This window comes from Coloeus monedula (assembly GCF_965178545.1).
Source record: "Coloeus monedula genome assembly, chromosome: 14".
In the NCBI taxonomy this organism is placed as follows: domain Eukaryota; kingdom Metazoa; phylum Chordata; class Aves; order Passeriformes; family Corvidae; genus Coloeus; species Coloeus monedula.
In genome coordinates, this window is record NC_138794.1 from 20,272,162 (window position 1) to 20,294,145 (window position 21,984).

General features: G+C 44.4%; 1 protein-coding gene across 5 annotated transcripts in view; it reads left to right on the forward strand.

Moving 5' to 3' along the window:
* Window positions 1-21,984, forward strand: part of MYO9A (myosin IXA) — a 176,749-nt gene that overhangs the window by 102,694 nt on the left and 52,071 nt on the right. For all 5 annotated transcript variants that reach the window (XM_082290759.1, XM_082290762.1, XM_082290760.1 and 2 more), the window contains exons 9-10: window positions 3,448-3,564; window positions 11,784-11,918. In XM_082290759.1, the coding sequence (XP_082146885.1) occupies window positions 3,448-3,564; window positions 11,784-11,918 (252 nt within the window). The remainder of the gene's footprint in view (window positions 1-3,447; window positions 3,565-11,783; window positions 11,919-21,984) is intronic.

The window sequence follows — 21,984 nt, forward strand, 5'->3', positions numbered from 1 at the left end:
ATTTGGCAATGAAATCTTACAAAAAACCTCAAATATGCTATATCAGGATCTTAAAAAAATTGGCCAACCCAACAAGTGGAGTTTCTGGCACATAATAAATAATACAGAGATCCTTTCTAGCTTGATAAGCAGGAAACTATTGATTAAAACCTTGTCTGTGGCTTATTTCCTGACTCGCTGAGCCAAAGCACGTTTGATCTGTCTCCGGTTGGAATCAGCAATATTTTTGTGTGGGTGCAACATGTCCTGCTCCCTTTGATCCCCTGAGATTTGTTTTGGCATTGCAGCAGCTATTTTTATTTTGCTTTGTGAGGGAAATAAAAATGGTTTGATGAGCATCACCATGTTTCAGATCTGCCTACATGTCACGTAAGGAGACTTGTGGAAGAGACCAGAAGCTGTAGGTGATGACCTGAAGACAAGTTGTATGTGATATGTGGGATGTAGTTCAGAGACTAAAATGAATTTAAAATATGTAGGATGATACAGGAATAAACAACTACTCAATAAATACAGCATAAAACCTCATTTTAAATGCTCTGCTTCAGCTCCTGAATTTGAAAAGAAATAATATTTCCTGATGGTCTTTAGATTGGGTAGTTTGGTATCTGTTTAGGATAGTGAGGGGCTTTATTTATAATGTGACCTCACCCAAGATCTATTCTAAATAGTAAATACTTCATCTAAATGAAAGAAAAAAATTCAAACAAAGAAAGAAGGAAAGCCCCCCACCCCCCCAGAACCCTGAGTCATTTAAAATAGGTTCATTTCAGTGCAGGTATTTTTTAAATGGATGAAGGCAAAGTGCTCCATCCACCCTATGTTCTCCGTATGCTTTTCCAGGAGTTTCCTGCCAGCTCTTAGGATTAAGCCATCGCTTCTAAGAGTAGCTATTGAACACTTTGGGATCTGGGCCACCAACTGTGGGACCCAAGCACAGCAAGGAAATCACCTCTCCATGGGCTTCCCAGCTTTCCGTGTAGCTGAGCCTACCTTGGGAAGAAGAGCAGTGGCTCATCCCCCACGCTGCACGTCCTGGAGGAAGCTGGGCAGTGCTGGTGTCAGGGAAACATCCCAGTCTGACCATTCACAAGACTCATGGCAGTCACACTCCCAGCATTCCTCAGCACTGGAGTGGTGCAGGCTTAATGAAATCTTCATTTGTTTTGAAAAAAAACCCCAGGAAATTCAGGGGTGAAGTCCTGCACATCCCTGTAGGCTCTAATAAAAGGGGGAACGAAAAGTATTGCAATATAAACCTACATGTGAAGCTGTAGAGGAAACGACGACGTTCTTTTTGGCTTTAAATAGGAATGGAGTTTGTTTTTAATTGCACGTTGGAGCAATTAATTGGGCTGGTTTATGCCAGGATGAAGCATTAGGACAATGAGAAGCATTCCTGGGTCTTGGCCTTCGTCTTTCCCCAGAGACTGATTTTTCTGGTGTGACAGTGACACTGATTGTCTTTCAGCTTAATCAAAGAAGTGTAGGTAGAGCGTAGGGATAGAAAATTGGCCTTGAATTTTCTATTAATCACTGAAACAGTCTCTCACATTTGAGGAAAATTTAAAAAAAAACTTAGACAGCAAAAAGCCCCCATGTTGCTTTTAATAAAAACAGCCAAAAACCCCTCCCCAAACCCTTTTCATCAGTAGAGGGAAGAAAATGCAGTTAGTGGGAACTAGAGCTCTTTGTGTTCGAAATGCCGGCTGCTTTCCAGCCCTTGCTGGAGAACTCGGGCATTTCAAGAGCTCACTCTTGAAAAGTGCTGCTTTGGTCTGAGCTACACCAGAATCCTCTTGGTCTTGTTGCTCACCTATTTTCATCACACTCTTGCTTTCGGTTGTTTTTTGGGTGAGGAATTCCTTGCTAATTCTGGCCAGATTTTGTAGTTACCTAGCGATGTCACTTTTTATTGCCTCCAAGTTATGCTTAGCAGCATACAGAGGCTGTGAGCATTCTCAGCCACAGAACCATGGAGTTGTTCAGGTTGGAAAAGCCCTCTGAGCCTGTAGACTCCAACCATCCCCCAGCAGTGCTAAGGCCACCCCTAACCCCTGTCCCCAAGTGTCACATCCACACGTCTGTTAAATCCTTCCAGGGATGGGGACTCCACCCCTGCCGTGGACAGCTGTTCCAATGCCTGACAACCCTTCCCATGAATAAATTTTTCCTAATATCCAACCTAAACCTCCCCTGCCATGGACTGTGTTACTCCCTTCTCCTATTCCAGCTGGACAGGGAGAGGAAGTGAGACCATGTACTTAATTGCATTTTAAGAGCAAAACATTGGCAGAACAGCTTGTGGTCACACTGAATGCTGCTATCTCCAAAAATCAAGGAAAAAAAGAGGTGGGAACAAGCTGATAGAAGATAAATGATGCTTCGTGAGCTTTATTCCTTCACTTGGGGTCAGTAACATGAAGCAGCTCAGATGATGTTCCTCAAAGGGAGGGCTGGTGAGAAGGATTTCAGGGCAATGTGTCACAAGCCACTGATTCGTTACAGTTCAGGGTTGAACTGAAATAATTATGTGGGGACCTTCTGGTTCCTTTTTTATTCCTCTGCAGTGGCTAAAATGAACCCAAATGTAGCAGTCGTGGCTGATACCATAAGTTTTTAGGTGATTAATATGTACCAAAGCTCTGCTTGAGGTGATAATTGAAACCAAGGAAGAATCCCAGGCAGCAAGAACAAAGATAACCTTTAAATAGGAATTCCTCCTTTCTGGGTCTCTATGTAGGTGCCTGTCCGAAAGCCCAGGGACCCTCCTTTGATCTCAGCTTTCATCCCATCAAGCAGAATCTCTTTGATCCTGGCTGTGGTGGGGATGGCCCTTCCTCAGCACTGTTGTTCCTCTCTCTGGGAGAGCTGCTGGAGCAGTGCTGAACCTGCCTGCTGTGATTTGTAGCTCCTGCTGGCAGTACCTGGAAAACTTCAAGTTTTCAGGAACCCTCAGATTTACTAGAGGGGTTTTAGGCTCCCCTTTTGTAGCCCTTCTGCTGGTGCCAGGCGCTGCCTGTCCTGGCCTGTGCTTTCCCATTGCTTGCTGTCACTCCTGTGCAATATCCACCCTCCTCTTTCCTTCACCCCCAGGAAACCTTTCAAGCATCTTGGTGAATTTATTATTTGTATATTTAATATGTGTATTTATTTTCTTTCCTTTTGCCACCAGTGGTGGGACTTTTGGTGTGATCTCATGTATCATCCGCTCGAACACACAAAGGAGACCAAGCCAAAGTCAGGGGCACATCCCAGAGCCCTGGGACTACACCCAGTTCCCAGGGCCATCGGGACCACTGGCGTACGTGGCATAAATTAAAACAGCAGACAAAAGCTTTGGCGAGGGAGAAATACGAACGTTGGATGTGGGAGCTTGAGAAGCAAAAGCCATTTTAGAGCAGAGCAGGAATCATTTCCAATCACCTTTTTTCTTCTCTCTTTCAGGCTGTGACCGTGCGGAATTCCATGGCCAAGTCGTTGTACAGTGCCCTGTTCGACTGGATCGTGTTCAGGATCAACCACGCGCTCCTCAACTCCAAGGACATGGAGGAAAGCACCAAGGTAACATCTCACCAGCTCTTTTGGCTCCTCTCTTGGGTTTTTAAAATAGGTAACTGCACAATGAAACATTACCCAGGTGTGCTGCTTAACATGAAGTTAATTTTTCCTCAGATCGTAACTGAGTACATCTTTATTCTAAGTGGTGCTTGCTGAGCTGAGAAGGGTGAAACACCTCAAGTATTATAAGCTCAAAGCAACCAGGGAAGAGATTTTGTTGTAGCCACAGAAGCCAGTTTCCCCAACCCCTCCAGGAGCAATGGAAATAATTTTCCTCCTTGTGTGTAAAACTAGAGGTCCCTGTATAACTGAGGGAAAAAAAGGGAATTCTTGCTACCTCGTGTTGGTGAAGTTGCTCCATGATGAAATGATGAACGAGCTGGGTGTCTGTAGGTACTGAGGTAGCACAGTAGAAAAATGGAATTAAAGAAAAAAAGCCATGGTGGGAAGAGTGGAGCTGGTGCGGTGCCCTACCACCTTCCCAAAGGATTGATGGAAGGAATGATGTGAAGTTTCCTGCCATAGCAGGGTCTGGGTGCTGTGAGCCAGGACATCCTCCCCAGCCCTCTCGTGTATTCACCCACACTCCTCATGGCTGGGGGATACTGACCCCAAAATCCATGTCCACGCACACACGCACTTCCAGCTCTCCAGCTGCCCTTGGCTTGGGAATCTGGGACATGGTCCAGCAGCATGTGGGGCTTTTTGGGGGATTGTGCATCCAAACTAAAGTCACAGCTGCCAAAAGGAGGATTTTTGCTAAGCACTGACATTTGGATTGTGTCGGAGGATTGAAGTTGCAGAGACTCTCGGCATGGTCACTCCTTTCTTTAATTCCAAAAATGGCTTGTGGAACGTAATTATGGACTGGAAATAAAAACATGCCTATGAAATCTGGTTCTATGCTTTTCTGACAAAGAAGGGTTGTCACAGTGATAACATCCAGCGAGCCTTCTGACTGCACATGCTGCCTCTCCCTCTGTTTAATATTTTACCAGAAATGTTGTATTCTTTCCTGATTTTTTTTCCAAGTCATCAGGAGTTTTGTCTGGGCTGTCAGGAAAAAACAAACCACACTGTTTACATATTTGGCAAAGCAGAAAAGGGGATTTGTTTTGACAAGGAAGTGCATCTCAAATGCTAATTATTTTTTTGTTAATGACCTAATGATTGTTTTAAATTATTATCTGTTCTGTAATATTTAAATACAAAACAGTCTAGGACACTCTTGTGCTTAGTCAGCGTGGCTATGAAAGTGAGGCACCACAGTAGGTGTTTATGGGCCATTAAACTTTGCTTCCCAGCCTCAAATCTCAGCAGGTAAGAGCCAGAACAGCCCAAATTCCTGCTTTTTTCCAGCATTGCTGCTGCACATTAACCCTCTGCTTCCGCCCCTCAAGACTCCCATGGAGTGTAACCACCTTCCCCCTTGCCCATCTCCCTGTGCCATCTCATGAATTCCCAATTCCCAGGTTTCTGACCCTTTTTTTTGCTCCAAATTGTAACAGTAATATCCAGGTCAGGCAGCAGGCGCCGGGAGCTGGGAGCAGAGTTGCCCCTGTGCCAGAGCAGATCCACCCACGCTGGCAAATGCCCAGGAGCTGCAGGAACGTGCTCATACCCAGATCCAGGGGGGCAATCCGGGGCTGTACTTGGCGAGAGTTTCTGAAGCAGAAAGGCAGTGCACAAAATACCGGGGAATATCTGCTGCTCTAGGCAGGAGTGTAGTTCAGTTTATCTTCAGAATCCTCTGTGAATTGGATTGATTCCCACAAATCTCCCAGAAATCAGGAAAATGCACAAACCCTCCCCATTTCAGGGGTGGAGAGTGTGGAGAAGAGATTTATGTGCATTTCAGAGCAGCTTTGTTAAACATTGACCAGCCAATTTTCCCTTGAGTGCTTCTACCATGTCACCTCCTCAGCCCTATTTTTAGCCCCCAACTTGGGTCATTCCAGCACAGAGGGAGGAGAAATGTCTCTGTGGACTGGGCAGGGCTGGGAATAGCTGCACCTTTGCCCTCGAGGAATAACGTTGCTGCCAACAAGTGTCGGAGGGATCCCGGGCTCTGCAGCTGCCCTTGAGGCACCAACCAAGAATCACCACCCTGAGAAACGGAGCCAATGCCCACTAATCTGGTTTTTCCTACCACTTCCCAATCCTCTTGAAATCCTTTTCAGTTCACGCTTGGAGAAACCCCAGATGAGGATGCAGGTTCTTCTTAGCCTCCCATATGTTGTTTTGAGGTTGGGCAACACCAATGAGTAACTGGGAGGTGGACTGGGAGCAGTGGCATCTCCAAACCTTGGGAATAGCTCCTTGCTGTGAGGCAAGACCTTGGCACTTGGATGACATCTCCTTGCTGGCATCTACCAGCCAAAAAAATCTCTTAAACACACCAAGTCTCTGATTTATGAGAGCAAAATACAGCCTTGCACCTCAGAAACTCCTGAGTGTGCAGTGGGTGAACGGTGTGTGACTCACCCTGCGGCAAATGGCCCGGATTGATCCCAGCCCACGCTTGCCGCTGCTATTCCTCTGACTTTTAAGATATATTTTGAAACAATCCTGCAGGTTGGGAAGGTTCAGAAAGTGTCAGATGATGGATTTGGGGCACAGAGCTTTCTTTTATGATAATCACATGGTGCAGAGGTAAAACAAGACTCAAAAGCATCTCAATTCAGAGTGTGTTTGGGAGAAGTTGATGAGAAAAATTAATACAGAAGTTTCTCTCTTCATGAGTGTAGATTTGATTGCAGTGGGGCAATGGGAACCGAGGTCATTTTCAGATCCCAGTATGTGTTTATTTGATGTCAGCAGTAAGGAGAAGATCAAAAGATGAAGCTGGGCAAAGAAAAATAAACAGTCGGCCGTTGTTCTTCCATATTGTCCAGCAAATATTTGGAAGATGTAAATCAGACCTTTGATATCCAAATTTAGTTAAATGTACAGTGAAATATTTTGGGAAAACATAGTGGGATTTGGCTTATCTTGCTTGGTGACAGGATTTGGAGCATATTATTTCTGACCCGAGTTGTGAATAAGTTATTTGATACCTCCTGGTTTATGGCAGTGGCAGAGCTGCCGTGGGTTGGATTTGCTCCGACTCCCTTTTCCTTCATCTTCTCTCAAGTGCTTTTAGTTCCTTTTATGTTCTCATGATTCCCTACAAACTGTCTGAAATTTGACCTTTATTAATGAGGTCAGAGACTTTTCCTTCTCTTGAGAATGAGATTACTAAACCTCCCAGAGCCTCTTATTGAATTCCCCTTCCATAAATCAGGTTGGGAATTGCTAGAAGTTCATCTCACTGCTTAAAACGATGATAGAGTGGAGATCGTGGTGGATCAAAAGGCATTTCCAAGGGTGCTTTTAATCTTTTCCCATTTGGTTCTTGTGAAGTGTCTTAATTTCTTTGTAAATCACCCTGCTGCCATTTTCGGATGACGTGCCGCATACGTGGGGATGATGGTGAACTCATGGCTGTGAAGAAAATTAAAATTAATGGCCATGAAGAAAAATTCGTGGTTGAACTCATGAAGAACTCAGGGCCATGAAGAAAATTCATTAAAATTAATGGCCATGAAGAAAAATTCGTGGTTGAATTCATGAAGGACTCATGGCCATGAAGAAAATTCATTTAAATTCAACCAACCAGTTAATTCTTGGCTTTTTGACCTGAAGCAGAGGAAGAATTGCTGAACATGCAGTGTGTTTAATGTGCATCAGTTCATTAATTTTAGGTCCCAACTTCCAAGTTTGTAGCAAATCACTGCCTCTCACTTTATATAATAGGTCATCGTGTATATTGGGGTGATGTAGTTTGGAGTGGTCCTTTTAGATGAAGTGGTGATGGATTTTTGGATTGTTTTGGGGAGGGATTTCTTGCAGTGTCAGCTTTGGAATATTGTAAAAGAAAAGAAATTACAACGATGAAGAGAGATAAAAAAATTAAAAATAGTAATAAACAAGATTTTTCCCCCAAATTTGAAGCCCACCTATTTGTGATTGCCAGAATGTACCTCCATGGTGGAATGACATCACCAGCGTGCATTTGGGGCATCATACATCAGCTCCAACAATCCCTATTTATTGGCACTTTGGGAATTGGAGAGCACGGAGCTTCAAGGCCATCATTTGCCAAAAGCCCTTAAAACTCTTGCTCTGTGTTTAAATGTCATGGCTGAGACATTTTAAGAAAAGCATGAGGTCATTTTTCATCATCTCAAGCAGAAAGTGCTCATTGACCCAGGGTTCACCCAAATTTTAAAAATCCTCATGGACATGCACTTTTGATCACAGGAATTTTGATATGTTAATTAATACAGTCACACTTTTAAATTTTAAATGTTAGTTTTGATAAAGAAACAGCATTAATCCACAAACTAGACTTGGCAAGTCAAGGTCTAAATTATCTTTGTGTGGTTTCCTCATGGCACCTGTTCAAAGGATGGATTTGAAACTGAAGACTCATAAGATTTGTAAATTTAAAGCTCCTTTGATTATTTTTTTTAAACTATTGGGCTGCAAATTAAGTCCTAAACCCACCCAGATTACACTCTTTTTACAGGCCGTTCACCAAAATTAATTCCTGTATATGTCAATGGAAATGGTGTTTTTTCACCTTGCTACAAGAATTGACTCCGTGTTAGTACATTTGTGCTGCTTTGTCAGGGACAGAGAGCAGAAAAAGAGCCATAAATTCCAAATTTCTCAGGATTTAAAGTTTTCCCAAGTGGCACCCGTTGGCCTCGTTCTTTCGGGAGCGTCGTAGCAGGGGACAAACGACTGTTTCACCACAGAGCTCTGCCCGGATTTCTCTGGCGTGAAACTCTGCAAAAAGCTACACTCCTTAAAATCTGTATTCTGGAGGAGTTTGGGAGTTGTGAACACAGGGATGTGAGAAAAATTGCTGTTTTATTCTGTATAACAACCATGGCAGAATTAACCATCCTCCTCCTGGATGTGTGGTTTGATACCTGCAGTGGTTTTGTGAAATACAGATTTCTTTGTAGGTCTATACGTGTTTCATTGTGGGTGTCAGCAAAAAAATTATAAAAATACAGCTTTAAAATATAATATTTTCATGAGATTCTTTTATAACTGACATGGCTATTTTTTCCTCTATATGACTCTTCTGGTTTGCTTTATAAGTGTATTTCCACACCCACATTTGGTAGCAGCTTCAACACAGTAAATGAACCAGATTTGGAAAAAAAGGCAGAGGGTTTTTGTGCTCAGTTATTTCATATTAAATTAAGTTTGTGAGAGCTTAAAGATCCTGTTCAGCTTAAAGTCTTCACTCATGACAGGGGCTTAACTATTTCCACAGAGCATCAATGCAGTGCTTTTGAAAGCTGGTGTCAGTAAATCCATAAATAGTCTGGAAATGTGAGTGTTTTATCTTCCAAGTCTTGTTTGTATGTGGTGGAAAAGAGACTTTTATGTAGGGGAATTTTAGGGAACTCTTGTGGATTGTAGAGATGAGCTTGAAGAGCAGTGGGGTGGTTGGGATTGGGATTTGCAAGGGTGATGTGAAAGGAGATGAAAAGAAGTCACTTTGTCCTATTTCCATCATCCATTTTTCCATGGATAATGTAGATAAAATAAGAACCATTAATCACACAGAGAGTTTAAGAAGAATTCCTCCTGAGATGTATTTAAAAAAGAGGTGAGGCAGATTTCAGCCTGGTTAATGAACATAGCTCTGAACAAAAGGGTTGCCACATCCGTTGGGACAAGCAGGAGAAGGTGCTGGACCTCGGGAAGCAGTGGGTGAGAGTGAATCCCTCTGCCAGGCTCAGTCCTTGGTCCAGCGGTTCCCAGTTTCCATCTTCTGGTCCAAGGGCTGTTTCTCATGGGTGTTTCGCCAAGTGATGCAAACTTCTGGGAAAATGGCCAAGGGCCTTCATCCTTGTCATGGCATCGGGGAGGTAGAGCCTGTCTGGCCCTGGAATAGGGAGAAAAGCCTGGACAAAAGGTGAAGTAGCCAATGAGCTCTTGGGAAAATGGGTAAGAGAGTTATCTTTGTGCTTAAATGCTTTTCTTGTTGTGTTTTTTTCTTGTCCCAGTGGCCAGAGTCCAGGTCAGACAAAGCTCCAACTCACAGCCGAGTGGCCACTCTGCCCACGGCAGCCGTGCCTGCTCCAGCCGTAGGTGGTTCCCTGGTCAGGAGTCGGGCACAGAAGGAATATTTTCCTCCCACGTTGTGTGATCCGTTGAAAATGGACAAAAGGCAGTGTGGAGAGCCTTGTGGACAGTCTGGTTTATATTCCTGGCAGTGGCGTTAAGCCGGTCTCAGCAAGGAAGTCTTAGAAAATCCAGAGTGCAGGTAGCACCAATAGAACTAAAACCAGGGCACCTGGCAGCTCTCAGGACCTTTGAGGTAGAGGAGAGGGGATGTTACTCCTCCCTACTCGAGGTTTGGCTCATTTGACCAATGCTAATGCTTTTATGGCTCTTATTAATTATTTAATTAATTGTAATGGGTAAGCGGAGTGTTTGTGTGAGGTGGCTTTGGTTGGACCCCAGGGCATGGTGCTCTAATGAGCTGCTGGTGGAGCTCTCCCTGCACGTGTCCTTCAGGCTCTTCACCCTTTTTCTGATGACAGCAGCCTTGCTGGGTGGGCACAGTCCGAGTTTTATTTATTACTCATTATTAATTAGGTTTTTGACACAACAGTCAGGTACAGGCTTGGAAGCTGCAGCAGAAATTGTATCTTGAGCTTGTTTTTCACCCCGGCTCCCTGTGCGGATGAGGTTTATCTGCTGACAAATCCCCCTGTCCCTCTTCCTCTGGGTTTCCCAGATCCGTCTGACAGGCAGAAGGCTCAAGTATTTTGAAAACCAGTGCCTACTCAAAGGAGAAAGTTGCACATTTCTACTCCCATCAAGGGTAGGAAGAGCAGTCTGAGCCAGGAGGTGGTGGGTTGCACTCACTCGTGGGCCAGCATGCACCTAGCCAGAGGTCTACTGCCTCTGGTTGCCTGGCTGGTGTGGAGGGAGTGGGATTGGTTGTGGAAAGAGGAGGGGGCCAGGAGGATGCAAAGCAAGCTGGGAATTCACTGCAGCATTGACCTCCCTTTGCCACCATAGGAAGCCTTGGGGCACCCACATCTTAATGAGCATCTCAAGAGGTCATTGTAGATTAGAGACCAAACAGGCATTGGCTCTTCAGTTTGGGGGAAAAGCCTGGCATGAGATACAGCTGAGGTTCACAAAATCATCTAAGTGATGGGGAAAAAAGGCGATTTAGAACTGTAACTCACCAAATCCTGCAATTTATATTATGGGTTATGGATTTAATAAAAGAAAAAACTTCCCTGTTGTGACCTTCTGGAAATTCATCAGAGAATGTAGGGCTCGTAGTCCCAATGGGTTCAAAAAAAATAGGGTGGTTCCCTCTTTACACTTCTCTTGCCCATGAGCTGAAGGAGCACAGAGGTGTCTCTCCATATCCCTCATCCCAAACTGGGGGGAGCTGGTGGGAAAAGGTGCCAGAGTGCAGAAGAGCCACATGGACACAGCCAGGGCTGGGCCAGCAGTTAGGGCTGAGTGTTAGTCAGGACTTTGGACTCCCTTTTCAGCAGCATTATTATTTTTGTGTTAATTCCCCCCTTTCGGTGAGGCAGGAGCGGCTCGGTGCTCCCAAACATCAGTCCACCATCTGATCCACCTGACAAACAAGGCACATGCTTTATTTGTGATACTATTTTAGTGCTCAGAGGAGAACTAAAGATTATTTCCATGGGAAGCCCTGATGTGAAGGAGCTTCTTCTTGAGGTTTGCAGCGGGAGCGGGTTTGCTTGGACACATCCCTCACCTTGGAGGTCCTTTCCTGTGGATTGTCTTCACAGTGCAAGCCTTTGCTTCCCAAGCCCATGCCCATTTTTCCTCTCTGAAGATCAATACTCTTAAATCCAATGGAATAACTTGGAATGGGGATCAGGTTTCTTCAGAGATGGCCATTTGTTTGTAAATGAGAAAAAATTCACCTCTCAAAGGGCTTTTCTCTTAGAACAAGCCCTTCTGTCCAGATATCTAAAGTTACATGTTGTCTCTCTGATTTGGAGTCTTCCAGATGGTGCAATATCAACAATTCCAGTAAAATTCCTGCTGTTAAGTATATTTAATTCTGCCTGTGGGCTTTTGATTATGCACTGTGTACAAATATTCCACTTTATGTGATTTTATTCTAACCCTCACTCTTACTTTTCTTGCAGACTTTATCCATTGGAGTGCTTGATATTTTTGGGTTTGAAGACTATGAAAACAATAGCTTTGAACAATTCTGCATTAACTTTGCCAACGAGCGCTTGCAGCACTACTTTAACCAACACATCTTTAAACTGGAACAGGTAAGTGTTGGCATGACTTTGTAGCCCTGATAATGTTCTTAAATTGTCCCTTTAATTCTGTTTTGTTAAGGAGTGTACACTGAATTATTCAAATTAACTTCTAACTGACTGTATGACAAACTTCCACCTGTAAAATAAAATCCAACCAGACATTTGCTGGTTTAAAAGAAATATTTTGGGTTCCATAAAATCATGAAGACCTTAGAGACTGCTCTGTTGTCCCCTTCATATGTGCTTGAGGGCTCATCCATGAGCAATTCCTTCCTTGCCTTTGCCTGGACTTGCTGCCATGTCATTTGATATCACATAAAAGGGTTTTTTGGTATCTAGTGAAAAAGCCACCCCTATCTTCCAGTGGTTTTTGCCTTCCAGTGTTGATTTGTGGGGAGGGAGGAGAAATGTCTCTCTCACGTGTTCTCCAAGGTCAGACTTGACAGCGTTATGACCTTCAGTAGCCCTGGCAGATTAGGAAAGGCTGAACTTTAGGCTTTGCTTTAGGTTTGTTAAGACAAGGTGTTGCTTTGCCGCCTCAAATTAATGCACTTGAGAGAGATAACAAAAACACAGGCTGCAATCCAGGTAACACACACAAGATGGCTTAGATGGGTGGGAGGAGGCTTCTCCATTTGTTACCCCACAACAAGCAGGACAAGAAAACTGAAAGTACGTGTTTCACAGATGGACAATTGTTATTGGGCTGTATAATACAGAAATATGTTAGAGACCTTCACAATACCTTTTTTTGACATGCCAGTCTGCATGTCCTCCCTCCAGGTGAAAGCTTTCTTGGGGATGCCAAGGGGACCCCTCCTTATCATCATTACAGCTCAGCCCTTCCCAAAAACCCCAGTAGTTTCATTTTGGGCCTCTTCAGTGTTCTCAGAGATTGGAAAATTCAGAAGAAAAAGTTGCTGTGAATATGAGGATGTTCAAAAAACAAGTGATCTATCCCTGTGTGGGTCACTTAAGGAGTGTTTGCTGATGAGTTTGATGGTTTCTGTTACATCTCTTTGCTTTTGATCAATAAGGTGGAGCAGAGCTGCTCAAACCCATTTAATCTCAGTTTTTTAAGTGGCCTTTGTATGCAGGTGCACCCTACTCAATAGACGCTCCAAGAATGGGAAAACCTGTCTATTCCTAGGAACAGGTTTCTTTTCCCATTGTCCACCATAAAAATGGAAGTTTTGATACTAGCACAAAGCCAAACCAGCTGGATTTTTCATAAATGCTACCATACACTTCCTAGAAGAGACTCAGGGAGGGAGCACTCTTCCTGAAAGCTGGAGACTGATGATTCCTCAGTGAGGTGGGGTTTCAGCAGCCTCCTCCAAGATGCTGTCATCCATGAGGGAATTCCTATTATTGGGCTGGGATTTCCTAGCAGGTCAGTGCTCCCCCCACGCCTGGGGGATGCACAGAGGTCCTGAGCGCAGCAATCCGTAATTCTTGGAGCAGCTTCAGGGCTAATTAGCTTTCTCCTGGACATCTGTCAAGCATGTGAAGTCAGTGGAGTCAGTGTTTGCTGTATGGATATGAGGAGCAGTTGTGGAGCCATCAAACTGCAAAGGGCCCATTCCAATTTTTAATGCCAGAGCACGTCATCCTCCTGGATCCTTGCTGGAGCGCTGCAAGCTCTGCTGCTGGAAAATTCAGGCATCTCGGCATAGCTTGGGTCTATAAATACAAATAATCTGTGCAGCTGCAGGAGTGCTGATTCTTGGGTGAATGAATTGGATGGTTTAACCATTTACTTTCCCTGGAATTCCAGCTGCATGTGAAGGATTGGATTTGATGGAAAGAAAACTCAAGGATGCATATTCAGGTCTTGGATCTTCAGCATGTCCTTCCTTCCTCACTGGCCCAAAGGTTTTTTAATGAAAGTCACGAGTCTACAAATGAAGACCAAGAAATTAATATTGTGTTTCTAGGGAGCAAAGTAGTTCTGTTTCTTCAAAATGTGAATTTATCTGAGGTATTTGTGGCTTTATAAGTGTTTCTGTGATGTCTTGGTAATGGGCACCTGAAATGGATAGATCCTTCTCTGAATCCTCAGCTCTCCAAAGCTTGGAGGAGGCTGAGGAGAGATTGCTGAGATACCCAGACACTTCTGCTAAAACATAAGTGACAAAATTAAACAGTCACTAAGGATTTTTCTTGAAATCCTAATAGAATTTGTCTGCCAGAATGGCATTTAGCCGTGGTGGAATTGTTGCCATGACATGCTGTTGATGTTACAGAAAGCAAAATACCCACCACAATCCTCTAGGAGAACCATGGGGTTATTTTAATCTTTATTCCCTTCTTTTTTTCCATGGTGAAATCTAATACAGTGTGTCTGGTGAATCTTTTTTTAAACCTTCTGTCTGAAGATGACGCTATTTCCAGTGGTTTGCAAACAACCACCGAGGCGTCCTCAGTCTTCAGCCTGGTGCCTCCCAAAAATACAGTGGCTCTTGTGCTGTGACTGAGGGGCTGCAAAGGTCTTTGCAGGAGCAACCTCCTCTCTTGCAGCCAACCACGGGGGAAGGGTAAAGGCTTTATAAATCCTGGCCTACTCTCGGATCCGGATCGGTGATGATCTATTTATTAATGTAGAAAGGTGGCTGTGGCAGGCGTTGTGACCTTGCCCCGTCACGGAGCAAAGGTGGTGTTCTCCTCCCCGGGTATCTCGCAGGTTCCTGGGAGGAGGTTGGCTGAGGGGCTGTAGCTGGTGGCTTCAGCTGCTGCCTCATGTGGGGAGCACGAGGCAGGGGGTCCTTCACCATCCCTCCCTCAGGCTGGTGGCTTCGGGTGACGCGTCCCTGTCGCTCCTGGACTCACTGGGTGCTGTCAGAGCATCACCTCAACAGTGATTGTCTGTTCCCTGGCCCTGCTCCATCTCTGTGCCCTCATCAAGTGGCCTCCTGTGCAGAGCAGGTAAGCCCAGAGCTGCCCTGCAAATCAGGGAACACCCAGGTGCTTCTGGGAGAGGAAAACAGCGTTTTTGCATTGCACCTTGCCTTTTGTTTGGGTTTCTTTAGGGCACTGCACTAAATAATTGCTGTGGATGAAGATGTAGTTTGGAGATCACCAGTACCATACCACCCATGATCTGAGTTTCCCCCCAGTTTCCAGGTCTTTGGCAGTTTAAGGGCCAGGAGTACAAGTTTTTATTTCTTTATGTATCCCATTCTCCAAACTTTGTCATCTTTGTCCTCACCAGTCTTCCCCCATCCCTGCTGGGGCTCATCTGGTTCTCTCCACCTCACCCACCTTTCCCCATTTCAGCTAATGCTTTGCAAAGGTTGAGGACTCATCCTGTAGCTTTCCATCCCACAGGTCTTGCTATTTAAGTTCTTTTCTGCCTATTTTTCCAGCTTTTGTTTACCCACCAAACCTCAGTTTCAAGGACATGCTTTTATTGTTTAAAAAAATTGATAAATAACCAAGGTTGAGGCTGAAAAAATTACATAATTTGGAGCACAATCAACTGGCAGGAGCTCAGGTGTTCAGTGAAGCCTGTTTTCTGGTGGGGTCCCTGGTGAGCTTGATGTCCCAGCCAGCAAATCTTAGGCTGCTCAGACTGAAAAACTGAATTTCATCAGGATAACGCATCCTCTGGAATGTTTGCTCAGCCATCCAAAGCTCCATAAATATTTAGGGAGGTTGTGTGGTTTACTGGTCCTGTGCAATAGGTGGAGAGCTCCAACAGTCTGGACTAAATCATGAGGGTGTTCGGTTGAAGGTGTGATTTGATGGTCCTGGAGGTCTGGTCACTCCCTCCAACCATCTCTGAGTTTTATCTCATGATTTTGAGGAGCAACAGCCCCCAGGGAACATGACACTAGAATGGGTTTAGGTATCTTACTTAAATATCCCATTTAGAAATGATATTTAGATACCATATTTAAATAAGTGTGAGTTTAATCATTAACGTTTTCCAGCCTTGATTCTATGGTTCTGTGAACGTTACAACAGGTTGTTCATCACGGTGGGAGTGAATTAATTTAAAAAGCATCAATCTAAAATACTTAAATTTAAAATAAATTACAAAAAAGGGTCTCTCTCCCGCTGCTCGGAACAGTCTTCCTTTCCTTCCTGCCAGGATTTTTTCTGTATCTCATCACTGGTTAGGCGTTAATGCCTCTTTATTGCCTCTGAAGACAAAAGCCAACCATCAGAAGTCAACCATTGAGGCCTGGGAGGCTCCGTTAAGTTTGTGTTTTCCTTGGAGATGGGAGAGCAGCTGCCCTCCGAGAACGCTGCCGTCAGCTGCGGGCCACATGACCCGTGGAGAAGGAATGAGCTGCACGAGCTATTGATTTATTATTTGGCAGAGTGCCATCGAATGCAACTCACATTTGGGGGAAGAGGAGGATGCTTAGAGCACATAAATCGTGCTAATAAAAATCAGGATGCTGAGAGCTGTTTAAATGGGATCTGCAGGGTAGGACGACTTCAAAGCACATGAGTGAAGTGAGGGACAGCTCTAGTCAGAGCTGTGCCAGGGCGGGTTCAGGTGGGACATCAGGAGGAATTTCTTCATGGAAAGGGTGCTGAGGCATTGGAACTTCCCAGGAGGTGGTGGAGCCCCTGGCCCTGGAGGTGTCCAAGGAGGGACTGGACGTGGCACTCACGTCCCCCAGCTCTGGGCTGGGGACGAGGTGGGAATCAGGCACAAGTTGGACTCTGTGGTCTGGGAGGTCTTTTCCAAGCTCGGTGATTTTGGGATCCATTGTCAGTCTCCCAGAGCTTTGTCTTGGGTCCTTCCAGCATCCTTAAGTCCATGGATGTTGCATCGCTGGGACTGGGGCTGGGGGGCTTCACTTGCCACCCCTTTGTTTCTGGGTTTCTCCAGATAATGAGTAATCATTACAGGCAAATATAACATATAATGTATAACGTGTAATAGGATATATCCTCATCTGTTATATTATTTATATATCCTCTGGTAGCATAGATTAGATTGAGTTGGAAGGGACCTGAAAGATCATCTGGTTCCAGCTCTCCCCATGTGGAATTTCCTGACCTTTAATTGAATCCCGGTGCTGCATTTGGCCAGCCTGTCCCTCATTCCATGCTCCTTGCTGTAACTCTCCAAGTCACAGGTGCTTGCTCCCAGTGCCCTTATCCCTCTCCCAAGTCACCATGATCTCTTGAGCTTTTTTCCTCTCCTCGGAGCTGGTTCCTTCCTTTCTCCAGGTAGATGATGTTTTCTGCTGATTGTGGTTCCTACTCAGATGTATTGGCAAAGACTGTTCCAGGGATACCAGTTTTTATTTATCAATGGTACAAAAAGGGTTTGGAGTGCCAGGACAAGGGGAAATGGCTTCCCACTGCCAGAGGGAAGGGACAGATGGGATACTGGGAAGGAATTGTTCCCTGGGAGGGTGGGCAGGCCCTGGCACAGGGTGCCCAGAGCAGCTGTGGCTGCCTCTGGATCCCTGGAAATGTTCTAGGTCAGATGGGGCTTGGAGCAGCCTGGGACAGTGGGAGAGTCCATAAGATCTTGGAACCAGAAGATCTTTAAGGTCTCTTCCAACACAAGCATTCTGTGTTTCTGTTGGTGGATTTTCATAGGGCAGAGTTGTGCAATGTGACCTCTCCTCTTAAGCAAGATGACAAGCAAGGAATCTCTAAAAGCCTGTAAAATACTTCAGCCAATGTAAAAATTGTCCTGCTGTGGCAGGACTGGAATCAGGAGTGTGTTAATGGACAGAAATGGGGAGTGGGACTGGAAGGGGGACGAGATTTTCAGCCTCAAAGACCCATCTGGTGCTCACCATGACCACGGTGGAGGTTTCTTCACGTCTCCTAACTCTGATCCATCTTTTAAGGTGTCAGTAGATGCAGATACTGATATTTCTTTTCCTCTTCAATTTTGATCAGAAGAAATTAAAGGAATCGATCCACCAGCAGATCACACAGAAGTGTTAAGCTCGTGCTTCTCGTGGCTGTGTAAGGGCAGCTTGGGAAGATGTTCCCGCAGAGGGAGCCTGTGGGATCGTGGCAATGTGTGCTCTGCCAGCTGAACCATGCAAACCCAATTCTGCCTATTTTGAGAGCAAAATATAATTTATGACTGAAACCCTGTTGCCACTGAAGCTCAGGGAGCTGATTTGAGCTCAGAGATGGATGGTGTGGAGCTGGCACATGGTTTTCTGGGCTGAACCTGCTGGTTTAAAACGCTTTCATGATGGAGAGTGCAAATTCCAATAAATTCAAATCTGCCTATGTACAGCAGGGGGGAGTCATCAGTGAGTGAAGCATCAGCCTCAGAATAAGTCCAAATTCACTTGGCATTTGCTGAGGAGCTGCTGAAATAGTCACCTGGAAGGAGACCATCTCTAGGAGGACCTTGGCTGCAAGGGAAGGCTCATCAGCTCCCCTGCACTGCGCCATGTTATCATGGACAGAGGGGGCCTTAAAAACCTGTTTATAGACCATATATTCATAGAGAACATGGCTAAGTATTTATATTTGTTGTGTCTGTGAGCACATGGTTAAAATATATACGTTATATCTTTATATTTATATTTATGTCTGTGTCTATAAATTCCTTTTCTACTGAAATTGAGAACAAACATAAAAATCCTCATTCCTAAATGAAACCTTCAGCCTCAGCATCTTTTCCTGGAGGGATGTCAGGAACTCAAGGCATCCACCCCGTCTGCAGCACAAGCAGACCAAGGACCAGACACTGGTCTCACTCATTTAGGAACTTTCCACATCCCATGGATTTATCATATCAAACTCATTTTAATCATCAATTTATGCCGGGAGGATTCTGCTGGGCCCATCTGCTGTACCAGCAATTAATCCTCCATGGGATGGGTTCATTCCTGGACAGATGAATCCTTAGGGGAAAGATTCCCCCATACCTTGCTGGCCATTTCCAGCTGTGCACAAATTTTCCCAAGCTCCCCAGGATGGATTTTAGGATGCAAATGTGTCCATATGTAGCCAGAAAAGAGCTTTTATGAGGTTTAGCTCCTCTAATTTTTCACATAACAACGACCGTTTTTAACATACGATACAAAAATATTTGGGGATTATTTTAAACTGGGGAGTTCAGCTGGGAATGGAGAGAGATGTGGAAGGGGATTAATTCCTAGTTTCTCACTTTGCAAAGAAGACTGAAGCTGAAGCAGATAGTGTTCAAGGCAAGAAGAGAGGAATTTCACACCCTTCTGTTTAGTCGGGAATTTTTATGCCAGATATATACATTTAGATATCCAAAAGTAGCTGCCTGTTGATCGTGTGGCTCTGGATTACACGAGCTTTTATGACAGGAGCACGATGGGAATTGTTCCCACGTGGAGTTATGCTGGAAAAAGGGATTTTTCAGTTGATTTCTCACTTTAATCTGGGAGTTTTCATCGTGTAAACAAGGTTTTCCTATGCCCCAGTAAGGAAAGGCTGGAGTAGATAAACTCCTGGATCTGGTCTGGCTCTGCCTGGGAGGAGGTGAATGAGCTGGTGGGGGGTTCTGCTGCTCTCGGGGTTTCTAAATGTTATTTTTGGGGCTGTTTCTCAGTTCTCACTGTGACTAATGGCAATATGCCTGTGGGATAAGACATCTGCCTCCAGGGCACTGAAACACTGAGGGATTTTCAGGGCTTTTGGCTTGCAGGATGTGTGGATGGATGCCCAAAGCCCTCTGGACCTCTTTAAATCATGAGAAAATTTGTATCTTTGATATCCCATGATAGGGCAATTTCATATATCATGGTAAAACCTTTATCTTTAGGTGGGACTTTTCACCACCTTTTGATTTGAATTTCCTAAACCCTGAGTTTTGTGCTTTTAGACAGATGGGGAATTTATGATGGTTTTTATTTTGAATTTTTATCATGTCTCCTGTGTCATTTCATCTCTGCATTTCCTCTTCTCTGAAGTTTTTCAAGCCCCTGGTCCCTCCCTCCCCACCTCTGAATTTTACCACATGATTTTGGGGAGCAGCAGCACCCAGGGACCATGATACTCCAAAGAGAGCATAGATATCTTATTTAGATACCATATTTATCACAGTTAGATATCATATCTAGGTAAGTGTGAGCTTAAAAATCATATTTAACTTTTTCTCCCCTAATTGTGCTTTTTAGCATTTGGTTTTATTTACTGAGGGCTGTGGCTGGATGCAGAGTAATTGATGATCATCTATGGAGGTGTAAAGACATTTTCCAGCATCTCCAAGATTTTGTTGAGCTTGTCGGTGTTTTCTTCCACTTAGGATAAAGAAGTCTTTAATTCCACCCTGGATTAGAGTGTTTTGGTTTGGTCTGGCACCAAAATAAAGTCCTGATAACAGAACTGCTCCAACGCTCCTGTAAAGATAACGGGACTTGGTTCTCAACAACTCCAACTATAAAATTACATGATTTTTCTGTTCCTAGCAGGAGGGTTTCCATCAGGCCTTGCAGCCCAGTTGGGAAGGTTTTCCTGATGCTCAGCATGTTTGTTTTAATTTTAAATTCATTATTCTATGCCATGGGCAGTGTCTGTGCTCTGGGACAGTGCAGGCAGGCAGAGTTTCTCCTTAACAGAGCTTTAGCAGCTCTCCCTTTCCTAGATTTCCTGTAATTTTCCTGCTTAAAAATGTTGGATATTCTCCCTATTCTCTTTGTTTGGTACCCCAATTTTTACAAGCTGCTTTGCCTCAGGTAACACTGTGTGAGAGTAAACATTTATTCTCATATTCCATGTGCATTCCAAGATCTGTGTCCCCATTTTATATCTTTTTTTAATGAATTTGAGCATCATAAACTGTGCTTTATTCAGATCCCTTCAGTGACCCCACACTGACAAACTCCACGCTCAGGGCAGCAAAGCTGTTTCTGAATTCCCACTTGAGAAGTGGGAATCTCCTTGTGGAGTCCATAGAGGTCACTTGGAGAACAATCTGTAGCATCTCACCCAATAATTAAATAAAAATATGGAGCTAGTGGACTCTAAAAAAACCCCAAATGTCTTTTTTCGTTCTTTGCTCCATTTCTTTTGCCAAGTCTGGGAGCTCAGTGCTCTTCTCTCCAGTGAACTTGCATTGCTCCACTTTCCATCAGACCAGGTTTCAGGTATCCAGGGATGGGAGGAGTAAATCCTCACGTTTTTACTGCGAGTAAGGATGCCAAAACTGAGGCTCTGTGGACTTCACTGCAGTAGAAACTTTTGCAGATCGTGGGAATGTCAACAATTCGGTTCTTAATGTAAAGATGATCTCCCAGGAACAGGACATTTGAATGTGCCCCTAAACATAACTTAGTTTTAAATCAAGGTATAAATTTAAGCTGATTTTTAATCAACCTCCAGCTTGAGGGGTTTTTGTTTGAATGGACTGAAAGTGCTTCATGTTGTTTTTGTCTTGTTAAACAAAAACCTCATATTGTTTAAATGGAATTCCCAAATATTCCAGTGCTCCAGGACCCTGCATCCATCCAAGGATGGCAGAGGCTTTGTTGTCATACTCAGAGATGAAGGAATATTTTGGAGGTAGCCTTTAAGGATATCTCCTGAATTCTGCAGGAAGATGGTCTTTAGAAGATGAATATAGGAATCATATGGAATATTAACAGCTGCAATTTAATTAAGTTTAGTGGACAGCAGTGATCTTATCCTAAATCTTCTGCCTTTCTGTGGACAATCTCCAGGGTGTTCTGCAGACCAGCAAACGCCCCAGAAATTGCATCAGCCCATCCCAAATCCATAGTTGTATCTCTTGAGCTGAGATCCTGAAGGCAACCAAACCAAGAACTGGAAAAATGCTAGGAAAAAAAGAGTAAGGGGAATTTATTTCCATTTAGGCTTTGTAGCAGTTGCTCTGGAATAGTTCCTGCTGCCTGTCTTGAAATGAGAGCAAATCTCTGAGTTATTGTGGAAAAGGTTGTTCTTTGAGGACCTGAATCTCTCTTCTCACTTGGCCAGAGTGGGAACAGGTTGTGCTGGGGGTGGAAGGGAGGGAAGGACCCAGAGCCTGGGAGTGAGTGTTTCTGACCCAGCCCAGAGGAAAAAGGAGCAGAGGAGGGAGAATTAGCCAAAATCCTGCAGCTGAAGGAAGCGAGGCCAGGAGGGACCTGATCACTGACCACCA